Source organism: Scyliorhinus torazame, chromosome 14 (assembly GCF_047496885.1).
Source record: "Scyliorhinus torazame isolate Kashiwa2021f chromosome 14, sScyTor2.1, whole genome shotgun sequence".
NCBI lineage: Eukaryota > Metazoa > Chordata > Chondrichthyes > Carcharhiniformes > Scyliorhinidae > Scyliorhinus > Scyliorhinus torazame.
This window is the reverse complement of record NC_092720.1, coordinates 134,144,943-134,162,129: the sequence shown is the minus strand read 5'-3', so window position 1 is coordinate 134,162,129 and position 17,187 is coordinate 134,144,943. Positions and strand designations below refer to the sequence as shown.

General features: G+C 47.3%; 1 protein-coding gene across 3 annotated transcripts in view; it reads right to left on the bottom strand.

Moving 5' to 3' along the window:
• Nucleotides 1-4,798: 4,798 nt before the first annotated feature.
• Nucleotides 4,799-17,187, bottom strand: part of crfb16 (cytokine receptor family member B16) — a 90,204-nt gene continuing 77,815 nt past the window's right edge. For 2 of the 3 annotated variants that reach the window (XM_072474920.1, XM_072474919.1), the window contains 4 exons: nucleotides 16,419-16,543; nucleotides 14,352-14,496; nucleotides 10,441-10,589; nucleotides 4,799-8,827 (listed from right to left, as the gene is read on the bottom strand). In XM_072474920.1, coding sequence (XP_072331021.1) covers nucleotides 8,504-8,827; nucleotides 10,441-10,589; nucleotides 14,352-14,496; nucleotides 16,419-16,543 — 743 coding nt within the window. In that variant the 3' untranslated portion in view covers nucleotides 4,799-8,503. The remainder of the gene's footprint in view (nucleotides 8,828-10,440; nucleotides 10,590-14,351; nucleotides 14,497-16,418; nucleotides 16,544-17,187) is intronic. The other variant, XM_072474922.1, reaches the window with a different exon arrangement.

Below are 17,187 nucleotides of genomic sequence, written 5' to 3'. Positions count from 1 at the left end.
CCACAGAAATAGCATTTGGGTCCCCCGGGGTTGGTTGGCTGCCGCGCGGCGCAGGCACGGGGTTGGCCGGGGGCTGTCGCTGATGGGGTCCATGATGGGGTGGCCGTCGGCAGGGTCCATGATGCACAGGGGGGGTGGGCCGCGCGGTCGGGGGCATAGGCCTGAACGTTGCGTGATGCGACCGTAAGCGAGAGCGCTAGTTTTTTGTTCGCTGCGAGGTCAAGCGTGGCCCCTTCTAAGAGGCGCTGGCGAATGTATTCAGACCCTGTGCCCGTAACGAACGTGTCTCTCATCAGCAGGTTCAAGTGTTCAGTGGCCGAAATGGCCTGGCAGTCACAGTCTCTCACTAGGGCGAGCAGGGCACGCCAGAAATCTCCCACAGACTCACCGGGAAGTTGGCGCCACGTGGATAGGAGGTGCCTGGCGTAGATTTTGTTGGTCTGCTGAGCGTAATTCTCCTTCAGTAGCGCCATGGCTTCTGCTTGGTCGGCGCGTCCTGGACAAGGGGAAAAACGTTGGAGCTCAGCCGCGTGTACAGAATCTGGAGCTTCTGTGCTTCTGGGATTGGGTCTGGTGCAGACCCGATGTAAGCTTCAAAACAGGCTAGTCTTTTTTGGCGTTGTCTGCTTGAGGATGCAGCTGCAGGCGATCCGACTTGATGCAGAGGTCCATCTCTGTATAATAAATTGATGCACTATCAATTACGACGAGACAAGAGTAGAATGTAATCGAGGCTTTATTACACAGAGATGTGTGGCCTCCTACAGCAGCTGATGAAATGGCTGCTGTTCAGAGAGCACACATCTTTATACTCTGCCTACTGGGCGGAGCCAGCAGACAGGGATCTATCTCCGTACCTGTAGTACAGGGGCCTTACCGTAAAACCCATAGCTATACAGTATAATACATCAGTGGTGACTACCATAGGGCGGGGGCCTTATCGACTGGGTTAGGCTGCTGTACCAGGCTCCAGAGGTTTGTGTAAGGACGAATAGGACGACGTCTGACTATTTTAGACTGTGCCAAGGGACAAGGCAGGGGTGCCCCCTTTCCCCACTGCTGTTTGCGCTAGCAATAGAGCCGCTGGCAATTGCCTTGACAGCTTCTAGGGGTTGGAAGGGGATGGTACGGGGAGGGGGGGGGGGGACACAGAGTTTCGTTATACGCTGACGACCTGCTCTTATACATCACGGATCCAATGGCTGGGATGGATGGAATCATGGGAATCTTGAGGGAATTCGGCCGGTTCTCGGGGTATAAACTGAACATGGCAAAAAGTGAGTTGTTTGTAGTCCAGGCGAGGGGCCAGGTGGGTCGGCTGAGGGGGCTGCCGTTTAGGTTAGCCGGGGACAGTTTCAGATACTTAGGGATACAAGTGGTGCGGGACTGGGGCCGGTTGCACAAGTTGAACTTATCTCGGTTGGCGGAGCAAATGAGGGTCGGGTTCTGGAGGTGGGATGCGCGCCCACTGACACTAGCGGGGAGAGTGCAGACGGTTAAAATGACAATCCTCCCGAGATTCCTGTTCGTCTTCCAGTGTCTCCCCATTTTCATTCCGCGGTCCTTTTTTAAGAAGGTCAATAAAATGATTATGGGATTTGTGTGGGCGGGAAAGTCCCCGGGGGTGAGGAGATTGATGCTCGAGAGGAACCAAGGGCAAGGGGGGCTGGCGCTGCCAAACTTTAGTAATTACTACTGGGTGGCCAACATAGCTATGATAAGGAAGTGGATGGGGGATGCGGGGTCGGTTTGGGGGCGAATGGAGGCCGCTTCGTGTAGGGGCATCAATTTGGCAGCCCTGGTTACGGTGCCCCTGCCGCTCCCACCGGCATGGTACTCCACCAGCCCTATAGTGGTGGCGACTTTGCGGATCTGGGGCCAATGGAGAAGGCACATGGGGGAAGTGAGAGCATCAGTTTGGTCCCCAATTTGCGACAATCACTGGTTTGCCCCGAGAATATGGACAGTGGGTTTCGAACATGGCGGAGCGCTGGGATTGAGAGGATGGGGATCTGTTCTTAGAAGGGAGCTTCCCGAGCATGAGGGCGCTGGAGGAGAAATTTGGGCTGGCGAGAGGGAATGATTTCAGGTACTTGCGGGACTTTCTACGCAGACAGATTCCATCCTTCCCACGCCTGTCACTTAGGGGGATCCAAGACAGGGCAGTGTCCAGTGGATGGGTGGGGGAGGGGAGGGTCTCGGATATATATAAAGAACTTATGGGGGCGGAGGAAACGCTGACCGAGGAGCTGAAGCTTAAATGGGAAGAGGAGCTCGGAGGTGAGATAGAAGAGGGCTTATGGGTGGAGGCATTGAGTAGGGGTTAACGCGACCGCAACATGAGCTAGGCTCAGCCTGATCCAATTCAAGGTCGTCCACTGGGCCCACATGACAGTGGCCCCGATGAGTAAATTCTTTGGACTGGAGGACAGGTGCGCCAGATGTGCGGCAGGACCATTGAACCATGTCCACATGTTCTGGGCATGTCCAAAACTCAGGGGGTACTGGCAGGGATTCGCGGACGTTATGTCCCGGGTACTGAAAACAAGCGTGGTGATGAGTCCAGAGGTGGCAATTTTTGGGATTTCGGAGGACCCGGGAGTCCAGGAGAAGAGAGAGGCTGACGTTTTGGCCTTTGCTTCCCGGGTAGCCCGGCGACGAATTCTGCTGGCGTGGAGGGACTCAAAGCCCCTGAAGTCGGAGGCCTGGCTATCGGATATGGCGCACTTCCGCGGTCTGGAGAAAATTAAGTTCGCTCTGAGAGGGTCACTGTCAGGGTTCGCCCGGAGGTGGCAACCATTTATCGACTTCTTCGCGGAAAATTAACCGTCAGCGGGGGGGGGGGGGGGGCAGAGGGAGTTAGGGCAATGTAGATTAGGGGGTTAGTTAGGCAGGTCGCAGGTCCTTGTAGGAGGAGAGCTGGTTTTTGCACTATGTTGATTGTTCTTTGCACACTGTTTTGTATTGTTGTTGTTTACTATGCCAAAATGCCTCAATAAAATTGTTTATCAGAGAAAGACAGTCAATTTCATTCCTAATAATAAACACAAACAGTTTACCTTTATAGAAAGCTTTTCAGGTGGGAACATATCCCAATGTATTAGAACAGGCCTAACGCGGGAAAAAAAGATTGGCAAGCTGAAAATGGAAAGTGGTGGTGAGCAAAAGCCTGGTCAAAAAGGTGTGTTTGAAATGCAGTTTTGGGGTTAAGAGGAAAGCGATGGGGAAGTTTAGGGAGAGAATTTCAGAGATTAGGGCCAAAATGGTGGGGTATCAAGCGGCACTTGTTTAACAACAACCTGCTCACGGACGCTCGGTTTGGGGTCCACTCGGGTCACTCAGCTCCTGACCTCATTACAGCCTTGGTTTAAACATGGACGAAAGAGCTGAACTCCAAAGATGAAACGAGAGTGACTTCCATTAATATGAAGGCAGTATTTGACCATGAGGCATCAAGGAGCAGTAGCAAAACTGGAGTCAATGGGAATCGGGGATACTCCCTGTTGGTTGGAGTCATACTTGGCACAAAGGAAGATGGTTTTGGTTGTTCGAGGTCAATCATCTCAGTCCCAGGGCATCACTGCAGGAGTTCCTCAGGCCTATGTGATGAATATCGACATTTTGGATGTATTGTATTATAGGTATTTGGTGCAGTAAGGGTTAAAAGCCCGTGTGTGCGACTGCTGCAGTCATGTTTTAAAAAGATACCCTAGTCTGAAAGACAACAAAACTTTGAAGGCATGGGTGCAATCAAAGCATCATAAAAAGCTTGGGCTAATGGAATGTTGTTTTTATTAAAGGGATTCCCTGTGGTGTTCATTAGATTCCAGCTTGGTAAGATGGTGCCGTTGCTGGGTAGAGCTAAGGCATCAGCCATTTTTGTAGAAAGCAGTTCAGTTGTGAGCTGTACGAAGCTGTGACCAGGGGCGAAATTCTCCTACCCGCCCCGTCACATTTCTGCCCCGACCGGCCGGCGGGAGTCTCCGTAACACCGGCCGGTCAATGGGGTTTCCCATTGTGGGGCAGCCCCACACCGTCAGGAAACCCCCGGGCGCCGGCAAAACGGAGACTCCCGCCGGCGGAGAATGACGCCCCAGAAGTGAAGCAGTTTTGCTCCCACTGTAGCTACAAGGATTTATATACATGAACCTAAAGGTCACTCTTTCGAATTGTGCCATTAAGTTGATAATAAAAGCAGAGAGTGCTGGAAATACTCAGCAGGCGGGCAGCACGGTAGCATTGTGGATAGCACAATTGCTTCACAGCTCCAGGGTCCCAGGTTCAATTCCGGCTTGGGTCACTGTCTGTGCGGAGTCTGCACATCCTCCCCGTGTGTGCGTGGGTTTCCTCCGGGTGCTCCGGTTTCCTCCCACAGTCCAAAGATGTGCAGGTTAGGTGGATTGGCTATGATAAATTGCCCTTAGTGTCCAAAATTGCCCTTCGTGTGGGGTGGGGTTACTGGGTTATGGGGATAGGGTGGAGGTGTTGACCTTGGGTAGGATGCTCTTTCCAAGAGCCGGTGCAGACTCGATGGGCCGAATGGCCTCCTTCTGCACTGTAAATTCTGTAAATTCTATGAGGTCTGTGGTGAGAAAAACAATTAGCATTTCATTCCATTATGACTCTTCTTCAGAACATGAAGTCTATTTTGACTCCTTCTCAACCTTTCTGTCAAATGTATCGCCTCATTCAGCTCTGTATTATATATTTAATATTGAGCAATAAATGCCCAGAAATGTGCTTTATATCAAGTGAAAAACACTTTTATTAGAAATAACTGAAAGAAATACATCTTAAGTTTTATTTTCACAACTTCAATTTGCTTTACGCTGTGCTATTGGTCACATAAAAAGTGAGAACGACAATTAGAATTAGTATTCTATACAAGAAAAATGAGTCAACATCAAGAGATTTCTGTAGACTCTCAGCAAATGGGATCAAACGAGACCAGGATATCCCACCTTTACTCCATTTTGTTCACCCTGGCTGTAGGGGAGAGGGATAATAATAAATATTGTGTTTGCTGCAGGAACCTTGAGGTAGTGATAAGATAGAGAGGAGGGGGTTGCTGGCAGAATGAGGTAGGCAGTGGGTTCGTTGCCTGTGGATATTCTGTGGGGAGCCCGCACCTGAAGAGTGGTTACGTCGGCAAGACACCAGATTCTTGTGGAACTTTGTCCGAATATGGAGATGGAATAAGAAATAGCCAGCACCGATAGTGAGATCTTTATCATATTAACTAGCAGGTGAGGGTGCTTGGTTCCTGGATCGTAAGTAATGTAAAGGTGAGACTTAGGTCACAGCTCAGGGCCTACATACATGCAAACATATGAATTAGGAGCAGAAGTAGGTATTAAAAACCGACCATAAATGCACATCCAAAAATAAATAGTTGAGCAGGAGGTGCTGAGGAAAGGATTTACACAAATGCAAGCTCTTTCTTCTTATCGGTAGAGTAAATCACTTTAAATAAAATTGGGAATTTTGTGCAAGACGAAACATGAGGAAATACTTTGCCCTGGACCTTGAATGTCGGCATCCTCAGCCCCACATCAGGTCAAGTGGAGGATAAGGGGGAGCTTCATTTTGTGCCGACAATGTGTCTCTGCCCCTGCGAAAATACCATTTAATGCAATGGCACCCAAATGCACTGCTACTACTTATACTTATATACTTTAACTAGCAATCCCAAGGACATGCATTTAAATTGTATCTCAGTAGTCTGTAATGCTGATGTCTGAGAGGGTGGGGGCTAATACCAAAAAGAATGACAATAAAACAACCAGGATTGCTGCCAAAACTCAATTGGCTCACCGCTGTCCTTTCGGGCAAGGGAACCTACTCCTCATGTTTGTCTGGCTTACATGTAACTCCAAACCCAGAGTAAATGTTTGACTCTTAATGCCCAAAGAGCAACTAGGAAAGTGTGATAAATTCATCCCTGTCCACGTCCCAGTACAAAACAAATGTATAAGGACACTTCATAGCAGGACAAGTGCACATCAAAAGAATTGGTTGGAATGGCGGAGGTGCGTTTGAATGCATGGTCTCAGAGATGAGTTATTAGAAAGGTTTCATAAGTGGAAAGAGGGTTAGTGAGTCAGTGGGGTTTGGGGAGGGAATTGCAGAGGTATAACGGTGAAGTGAAGGGATGATATTGTTGGTGGGGAGGGGAGTCAGAAGGCCTGCGTTTCTGATTTATATTATGGTGCAGAGATGGGGCAAAGCCACAAAAGACAAAGATTTTGATATCAATGCATTTGGGTTGCAGTGAGGTTGGTGAAGATGGGAGGGATTGGTAAGGGTAGCAGAGTCATTTTAGATGTGTTGGAGCTTGTGTAAATTGGATCACTGAAGGACAGAGCCTTGGAGGCCTGGAGGCAGTAAAGGCACAAGTGGAAGCAGTGGGGGATCAAATAAGGACGCAAGCGGGGGGGAGGAGGGGGGGGGAGGGTTGTATTAGAGGTAGCTATAATGTTGCTTATGGTGCTTGATGGCATATTGGATTTAAGGTCAGCCCAGGTCAATAAGGTACACTGATGTTTAATTTGGATTCTGCAAACAGACAGAATGCCGTACACAGTTCCTGTTGAAGTTCTCGATGTTGCCAGTGTTAAGTTCTGGTTCTTGCAGAACTTGGTGTCAGATAAATAATCAGACAATATGACGTGGGCTGAAGGGTGGATAACATTAGCAGGTACATGGAAGCTCCTCCCTGGTTGTGGATTTTGTCTTCACAGGGCAGCATGTTTACAGGGAAGATGAAGGTGCCATGATTGGAACATTGGGTGGGCCAGAGGTGACCTTACAGCACAATAAGAAGTCTTATTGAGCCTTCACCTGATGAAAGAGCTGCGCTCCGAAAGCGAGTGATTCGAAACAAACCTGCTGGACTTTAACCTGGTGTTGTAGGACTTCTTACTGTGCCCACCCCAGTCCAATGCCGGCATCTCCACATCATGGCTTATAGCACAAGGGGTGAAGACCAATTCTCTGGTGCATGTTTGTTTCTTAGTCAGTTGCAGGTAACCTTTTATTGCCACTTGATACTGAACTAAGAACTGGATTGCAACTACCCAACTTATTGATAGAGGTGACTCCACGCCTCCCCCCCCCCCCCCCCCCCCCCCCGCTATGCTGGACTCAAACATCTATCCAAGGGGGAAATGTAACAACTTAAATACTTCACTGTCTACCAATCAGAAGCAAGTGTTCTGGATTAATGCGACTTTTAAATAACTCATGAACCATGTTACACACATATGATATATTTACAGTTGTTTTTTTAAAGTGTCATGGAATCAGGTTGAAATCCTGAATGTCCGATTATACCAAGAATGTGTGTTTCTATTGTCTCTTTTACTATAACCGGGGACAAAAAGGTTTAACTATGAGCATTGGTTGCACAGATATCCCTTTGATGTAGAAGGCCGCAATGTGATCTAATTGAGGTGTTTAAGCTGACTAAAGGATTGATGGAGAAACTATTCACTCTGGTGGGAAAATCCAGCTTAAAATTCGAGCTAGGCCACACTGATTCCAGGGAGAACCTTTTCGTCAAAATGGGTGAGTCATAGAGATTTGCAGCATAAAAACAGCCCCTTTGGCCCATCTTGTACATGCCGCCCTGTTTTTACCACTAAGCTAGTCCCAATTGGATGGGGGAAAACGGGAATCCTTTCCTCAATTGGGAGTCATTGAAAATTCTAAAACTGAGATTGGATGCATTTTTGTCAGGTAAGGATATTTATGGATTTGGAACCACGATGGGTGGCTGGGGTTAGATACTCACCAGCCGTGATCTAGTTGAATAACCACACAGGCTCAAAGAGTCCATGTTCCTATGAATGCCAATTGGAAAACTGTAGACGTTTACCAATGGACCAGTGGGTGAATGCATCATTCAAGTCATTCACATACCAGAGTATCCAGATTTGACTGCCAATACTGCGTTGGGACTGGGAATCGGGTGGGGGGGGGGGGGGGGGGAGCGGATCAGTAAATATCAGTTCCTAATTGCTATTCAATGGCTTACTGAACATATCAGACTCAATTGTTATGCTATGGTTGAAGAGCTTGCCAGCATTTGAGCATTAGGCCACCATGTGAACATTGTCCTGAAGTTTGAAAAAGACACAGGGAAGCATACAGGACCTGGTGGACAACAGCAAATCCATGCCTTCCAATCTCTTTCTTCAAAGTCTGAAACTTTCCCAATATCATCTTGAGTTAGTCAATGGGGTGAAGAATATCCACCACTTTGTGCATTAGTTGGTCAAGGAGCACCACCTAATACTCAGTTCAGAGAAGACAAGCACTTTAAAGGATAGCTTGCTTTGGACTGTGGACAATGAATGGAGATTGTGTTGATAAAGTCCATCAAACACTTCAGTGCACCGCCCTGGTTGAAATCTTTGCAGGTCAAGAATGAAAACCTGAGGCAGTCAGGCTGTCGAGCCAATTCCACGAACGGTACACCCCTGTGGATTTAATGGCTTGCTTGTCATCGTATATTGAATTCTTCAAATATCTGTGTTGTGTCTGTGCCATTGTTGGTTAATTTAGAAAATTCTGAGTTCTGTTGGGATTGGTATTCTTTCCAATACTGAATCGCCATTGGACATTGCAACTGGGAAACATTCCCTGACATCACGGAGTTGATAGTCCAACTTTCTGTATCAGTTTTGCAGTTTGACCTTTCCTCTCCTGTCAATGGTTGACATTGACTGAGTAACGGCTCTGACTGAGGTAGAACCTGAACAGTGTCACAAAACTCTTTCCTGCGGTCTTCTTCCTTTATGGTGTCCACTTGTAGGGTATCAAAATTCTGCAAGAGCAATGCAACACAAACACTCAACTTATTTCAATGTTCTTGCCTCTTTCTCTCTTTCCTTAGCATACACTCTACAACCTTAGCTAAACCGTTCTTCAGAAGATGCTGAGAATTTACAAGTCCCAGAGCTCTGCTCTGGGTGAGACTTTTGACTGCCAATTTTGTGCGTTTCTGATCCCAGGGGCATGCACTTATGGGAAGAGATAGACACCCACAACACTTTAAGCATTTAATGATTTGTACACCCAATTGTGTGTGTGTTTGTGTGTATGGAGGGGGGGGGGAGGGCGGTTGGGGTGTGTCTGGTGAAGGGGAGCTCTTATTCTTCTGCAGTATCTTCTTTATAAGGACTGCACCTTGGTATGAAGGCTTCTGAGCTCCCATGACCCTGAGAGCTATGCTGGTGGTAATATATTTCCTGCTTGAGCTGGGCAAGTCGTAAGCTTAGGCCCAGATTAAAGGCCAATCCAGCAGTCCTCCAGTTAGCGGGCCTGTTTAGTCAGGCTGATAATCTTTCCACATAAAGGTGCTTTTCGTTACAGATATAACCCTGCAGAAAAGCCAAGACTGTTACAGCTTGACAAATATAAATATCAGCCATGGTGTATCACTATCGATCTGGTGGATGTGAGGCACAGTCATGCTCCAGTGCAATCTTTTCCCTTGGACAGACATTAGTGGATGAAATGTGTTCCCTCACACACGACTAGACACAGAAAAATCTATCTAATTGTTGCTGTGTAAAGGGGATTCACCATGCCGGCCACAAGTGATCTGACATTTGTCAAGAGTTTAAATGTTGAAAATCTCTCACTTTCCCGCTGCCCAGTGAAGCATTGGCAAACTGTCGTCTGGAGGCATTGCGAACCCTAGATCTGCCCAGGTAAGGTTCTAACACGCCAGCATATCTGTTTCTGCTGCTCTGATGTCAACCTGGTTGTCCTGCCTCTTTCTGTGCTGTCCACACCAAGGGGACCTGACCCAATCCATCCCACTTCAGGCCAAAACCGACCCACTTTCAAATGCCAAGGGAATGGAAACAAAGCAGAAATAGGTACATTCTTGAAATTTGCATTGTCCTTGCATCCTGACCAACCCAGTGAACTTGGGATTTGATTACTCATAGTACATTCATTCACGTTGGGACGGACTTTAAGTTTGATATTTAAAATTTCCATTCTTATTTCCCTATTCTTACATGGCTTTGCTCTCCACCCCACTATTTCTGGAAGCTTTTCTGGTCTGACATGTCCCCAAGGTTTTTATGTTCTTCCAACACTGGCCTTCTGTTCATCGCCGGCTTTCTTTGCTCCAACATTGGCGGCCTTGCTTTCTGCCAACTAGCCCCTAACCTCTGGAATTCCCTTTCTAGATTTCTCCCACTTTCCTTAAAATCTCCCTCTCTGACCAGGTTTCAGCCATCTGAGTTAATGTTTCCTTCTTTACCCCAGTATTCTGTGTGATTATGCTCCCATGGACCACCTTGGGGCATTTACTTATGTTTGAGGCCCCACTCCTTCAAGCACGTCGAGTAGCAGTATCGTTTGCAATCAGTCTGCCAGGTTAAAAGGGCGCAGAAGATGGGAGCTGTGAGAAAAGGTACTTACTGGAAAATAGGGAGCTGAAACTTTGGGAAACCACGCAGACTGAACTCTACAGCACAGCTTCCATGTGAGAAACAAAGACACCACTACAATGGACACTCCAAGAAGTAACACTGTGGTCACTATCACAACGATTTCATTGGATGTGGCATCTGGAGTCATGGACACAAGATCAGAACAACATTGATTAGTCAACTTCTAGGGAGGGGAAGCAAGAGTAATGGAGTAAAAGTGGGTAAATAGAATTGTCGTGTTACAGATTTGATTTCTGGACAGTTGCAAGCTAACTAATTCTCTGAGTTACTGAGTTTTAACCATGCACCTGTAAGAGGAACGAGCCATTTTCTTTCACGCCCTCATGGGATTTATATGCTGCTGGTCAGGCCAACATTTGTTTCCCATTCCTAATTGCCTTTGTGAAAATTATGAGCTGCCTTCTTGGGCCACTGCAATCCATATGGGGTAAGTGCACCCACAGTGCTGTCAGGGAGGGAGTTCATCCAGTGGCAGTGAAGGGGCACCGATATAGTCCCAAGTCAACATGATGTGTGATTTGGGGGGAATTTGCATGTGGTGGTGTTCACTTGTTCCTAGAACATAGAACATAGAACATACAGTGCAGAAGGAGGCCATTCGGCCCATCGAGTCTGCACCGACCCACTTAAACTCTCACTTCCACCCTATCCCCGTAACCCAATACCCCTCCTAACCTTTTTGATCACTAAGGGCAATTTATTATGGCCAATCCACCTAACCTGCACGTCTTTGGACTGTGGGAGGAAACCAGAGCACCCAGAGGAAACCCACGCAGACATAGGGAGAACGTGCAAACTCCGCACAGACAGTGACCCAGCGGGGAATCGAACCTGGGACCCTGGCGCTGTGAAGCCACAGTGCTATCCACTTATGCTACCGTGCTGCCCAAATTCCTAGCTAATAGAAGCTTGGAATTTGGAAATTATTGCTGAAGAAGCATCTTGTAGACATGGTGGTAGAGGGTGCGAATATTTGAGTGGCTGGCTGGATCTCCTGTCAAGCACACAGCTTTGTCCTGAATGATGCGGAGCTTCTTGAATGTTGTTGGAGCTGCACCCACCCAGGCAAATGGAGAATTTTCCATCCGCACTTCTGGCACGTGCCTTGTAAATGGTGAAAAGGCATTTAAACGTCGGGGAATTAGTTTTCACAACAGAATATCCAACTTCTGACCTGCTCTTGAATCCACTGTAATAATGTGGCTGGTCCAGTTAAGATTTTGATCAGTGGTAAGCCCCAGGATAATGGTGGTGGGAGATTCAGCAATGGTCATGGGAGGCGGTTACACATGCTCCCACCAGAGATGGTCATTACCTGGCACTTGTGTAGCATGAATGTCACTTGTCACATGTCAGCCCAAGTCTGAATACTGTCCAGATCTTGTTGCATAGGGACTGCTTCAGCATCTGAGGATTTGTGAATGGTCCTAAATACTGTGTAACCCTTAGTGAACATTCCATTTCTGACCTTGTGATGGAGGGAAGGCTATTGATGAAGCAACTGAAGATGGTTGGGTCGGAAATAGCAAATAATTATTTTGCTTCTGTATTTACCAGGAAAATGGACGCGACATCGGGAGATGATATTAGAAATGATATTGCATTTAAAATAAATAAAAGAAGAAATGTTAAGTTACCTAGTCAAACTCAAAGAGGACCGAACACCTCATCCGACTGGATTACAACCATGCATTTTAAATGGATCTTGCGAAGTGATAGCAGAGGTACGATTAAGCATATTTAATCTTTGCAAGAGAACAGTCAAGTGCCAGAGGAGTGACAGATAACTAACATAATACCTATCTTTAAGAAGGGTGATAAAGCATGTTGGAATAACTAGAGAGCAGTCAGCTTGACATCCGCACAAGGAAACATATTGGAATCTCTACTGTGTAGAAAATATAACGAGTGTTCAGTGGAATTCAAAAGGGGAAGTATTGTGAAACCAAACTCATTGAATTCTTTGAGGAGATAACTTAGAGATTAGACAAGGGTAATTCATATCTTGATTTCCAAATGGCCTTCAGTAAGGTACCGTATAGTAGGCATGAAAATAAGGTCGGAACATGCAGATTCAGGGGACAAGCAGCAGATTGGCTAGTTAGCAAACTGCAAGACAGAACGCAGAGAGTAGGGGTAAATGATGGATATTCATGGTGGCAGAAGATGGAACATGGATTCCCACATGGATCAGTACTGGACCATTGTTGTTCGCAGTTTATGAAATCTAGGCATTACAATCGCAAACACAATTACTACATTTGCAGATAATGCCAACTTGGAAGGGATAAACAACACTAAGGAAGACATTAATAAAGGTATAAAATGAACCTACAATTGACAAATAAATTTCAACAGAAGTTATCATAGAATCATACGGTACAGAAGAGGCCCTTCAGTCCATCAAGCCTGCACTGGTAAAACAAAAACTACCCTAATCTACACTAATGCCATTTCCCACCACTTGGTCCATAGCCTTGAAAGTGCTCATCCAAGTACTTTTTCAAGATTGTGTGGTTTCCTGCCTCAACTACCCTCCCAGGCAGTGTATTCCAGACTCCCACCACCCTCTGGGTGAAAATCCTTTCCTCAAATCCCCTCTAAACCTTTCGCCTTAAAATTATGCCCCCTTGTTATTAACTCTTCAGCTGCTTTCTATCCATCCTGTCCATGCCCCTCAATGCACCCCAATCAGGTCCCCTCTCAGCCTTCTCTGCTCCAAAGAAAACATTCCGAGCTTATCAAATCTCTCTTCATAGCTAAAATGTTCCCTCCCAGGCAACATCCTAATGAATCTCTTCTGCGCCGTTCTAATGCAACTACATCCTTCCTGTAGTGTGACAACAAGAACTGAACCAAGTACTCCAACCGTGGCCGAACCAACGTTCTGTACAGCTACAACATAACCTCCCTGCTCTTTTAATCTATGCCACGACTGATAACAGCAAGTGTTCCGTATGCCTTCTTAACTACCCTATTCACCTGTCATGCCGGCCTTGAGGGATCTGTAGACAAGCACCCCAAGATCCCCCTGTTCCTCTTAGTGTCCGAGTCTGTTCCTAGTGTCCTGCCATTAGTGTAAAAAGGAAGAAGAAAGACCTCACATATTACTTGAAAAAGAAGAATGTAAATCGGGTGGAGGAGCAAAAGGTTGTGTCAGTACAAAGCTGTAATATAGATCAATAAGATCATAACAAAAACAAACAAGCATTCATATTTATTTCGAAAGGGACAGAATTGAAAAGTGCAGATGTTATGTTAAACCTGTATCTAACCTTGATCCAACCTTGATCTTCCCTGTAAGACAGTTACCCCAAAAAACAAATAGGGGAAGCATCCTTACCCGGAGGGCAATGGGATTATGAAACTTGTTAGCACAAGAAATAGTCCAGGTAAATAATATAGACGCATTAAAGAGAAGGCTATAAGGGCGGCATGTGGCGCAGTGGTTAGCACTGGGACTGCGGCGCTGAGGACCAGGGTTTGAATCCCGGCCCTGGGTCACTGTCCGTGTGGAGTTTGCACATTCTCCCCATGTCTGCGTTGGTTTCAGCCCCATAACCCAAAGATGTGCAGGTTAGGTGGATTGGCCACGCTAAATTGCCCCTTAATTGGAGAAAAAATAATTGGGTACTCTAAATTTATAAATAAAAAAGAGAAGGCTACATAAGCATATGAGGGACAAGAGAATAGAGAAAGAATGGGCCAACAGTCATGTGCAGCATAAACACAGCCATGGACTGATTGGACTGAATAGCTGGAATCTATGCTGGATATTCTGTGCAAAACCTACGCCATGTTCTCCCTGAAATCTTTGACATAACAAGAGAAAATTGGAAGCTGCCATGATTATTTCTTGGTCACCGGAAATTCACTCACCTTTATTGACTGTCTCACATATGGGGTCACTGCGGTAACTGAACTTGTTGTATTCTGAAATATAGAGTTGTGCTTGGAAACAGTACGTGATCCCGCTCCGCAGATTGACATTGAAAGGATTGTGGTCCATGGAAATATTCAGAATCTAGAATCAAAAAGAAAAACAGGAATAGTAGGATAGGTAAACAGCGCTCTTCAGTGAAAAAACTAATAGACATGGAACTCAATGTATGGACCAACTCAGGTCATTGAACCATCTGAGCCTGTTTGGCATTTCCTGTAGATCTTGGCTGGTCTGTATTTCAAATCCATTTAACCACATTAGTTCCATGAACCTTGGTGGTAGTGGAGGGTGGAGCCAGGGGCAATGGTGAGGGGCGGAGTCAAGAACAATGATGAGGGGTGGAGCCAGGAGCAATAATGAGGGGTGGAGCCAGGGGAAGTGATGAGGTGCAGAGCCAGGAGCAGTAATGAGGACGGAGCATAGAGCAGTGTTGAAGGGTGGAGCCAGGAGCAGTGATGAAAAGCAGAGCCAAGAGCAATGATGAGGGGTGGAGCCAGGAGCAGTGATGAGAACGGAGCCAATTGCAATGACGAGTCTCTGATACAAACAATGTGCAAACGTGCACCCTATTCACTGTAATAATGTTCTCACTATCTCCAAGGCTGCAGCACAACCCTGCTGGGATGCTGGTTTAGGAATTAATTAATTATTTTGCTCACTAACACTGGTCTTAAGGATTTTGGAGATGAAAGGGAAGTTGAGGATAGGACAGCTCCTTCATCCTGAGCTGCGCTCCGAAAGCTAGCGATTCAAAACAAACCTGTTGGACTTTAACCTGGTGTTGTAAGACTTCTTATTGTTCTCACCCCAGTCCAACGCCGGCATCTCCACATTGGGGGTAGGGCAGTCATTAAAAAGGTGGGGGAGGGAACGTTGAGGGTTAAGTGTTAGATTTTTGAGAAGAGCGATGATGTCAGCAGTTCAGATCTAGAGCACTAAATTGTCAATTAGGTTTTGAAAATATCAAATTTAAAATGTTTATATTTTCCTTTTTCAGTATCCAATCTTTAATTCCCTCACTGCATTTGACTATTTGCATCTTCACTTTAATTCACCCTATTTCCATCATTCCTCTTGTTTCTTTAAGGAGATACACAATTAGTCCCAGTGTTTATAATCCAAGATATCCTGGGCGGGATTCTCCCATTGGGCGGCTAAGTGTTGATGCCGGCGTAAAACCGGGAGTGTTATACTCCGGCGTCGTCGCCCGTTCCGGGACCCCATTCTCCGGCCCACAGGGGGCTAGCACGGTGCTGGAGCGGCTCACGCCCCTCCAGCTGCCGATCCCAGCATGAACCCGCTGTCGCGGGGTCCGCGCATGTGCAGTTGGGCCGGAGCCAACTAGCGCACACGCAGTGGCCTTCCTCCCCGCTCCGGCCCCGACGCCAAATGGCGCAGGACTACAGGAGCCTGCGTGGAGGAAAGGAGGCACCCAGCCAGCGAGGCTGGCCCGGCAATCGGTGGGCCCTGATTGTGGGCCAGGCCACTACGGAGGCCCCCCCCGGGGTCGGACCCCCCCACTGTCCCCACAGGCCACCCCCGGACCCTTCAACGCCGAGGTCCCGCCGGCTCAGAGGTGTAAGCACGGCGCCGGCGGGACTCGGATTTTTTGTGACGGCCCATACGGGCCAGAGAATTGGCACACCAGCCCTTGCCAGCCCGGGCCGGAGAGTCGGCGCATACCCCGACCGGCGCCGCGCCGACCATGCTGGTGCCGATGGTGCCGATTCTCCGCTCTGCAAAGAATTGCATCCCGGCGTCGGGGTGGCGTGGCGAGATTCGCGCGCCGATTCTCCGACTCGGCGGGGGGTTGGAGAATTCCATCCCCTATTCCTCTCACTGTGCTGTTACCACCTCGCATTTCCAGCAACTTACAGCATGAAAGATTTCCAAACTGAAAGGCGCAGGTGAAAGTTCCAACAATGGTGAATGCTACACCCTTCTCGACCCAGCAAGGTTTTTTCTCAATGATTCACACACTCTGATCACAGTCAGTTGCATACCTGCTGTTCCGCACCTTTCTCCCAGTAATAAATACGAGCATTGATGTTCTTGCTTATTTCACTGACATCCAAGGTTAGCAAACCACCTCTTACATTAACTGTCAGCCTCGGGGTTCTGAGATTGCCTTTAAAAAGGAAGATTTCATCCATTTAGCACTTTTTTCAAGCACTGGCTATCTAAAGACACTTTATCTGTACAGTCAATTATGTATTTTGGAGGTGTTACTGTTATAATGTAATAAATTGCAGGAGCTAATATGTGCACAGTGTGCTGCTATAAACAGCATTGTGATAAGGACCAGACAATCTGCTGTCTGTGATGTTGATTGAGGGATAAACATTTCCCAGGACAACAGCCTTGCTCTTACAGTGGAAAGAGTGGGAGGAGATCTTTCACATCAACCCAAGCAGCCAGAATGGGACTTTGGATTAAGGTCTCATTTGTAAGACAGCACAACCAACACTGCAGCACTCCTCGGCACTGCACTGGAGAGATTGCCCATAATTGTCGTCTTCAATCCCTGGAATGAAACTAGCACAAGGCTGTGTCTGTCAAACTGTGGCCTGCATAAGTCTGTGTGTGTAAAACTGTCCCCCGGCAGGAGTCTCTGATGCGAAACTGTCCTCCATTACAAGTCCGTGTGTGTAAAACTGTCCCCCAGCACAAGTCTGTCTCTGTGGAACTGTCCTCCAGCACAAGCCAGTGTGTGTGGAACTGTCCCCCAGCACAAGTCTGTCTCTGTGGAACTGTCCCCCAGCACAAGCCAGT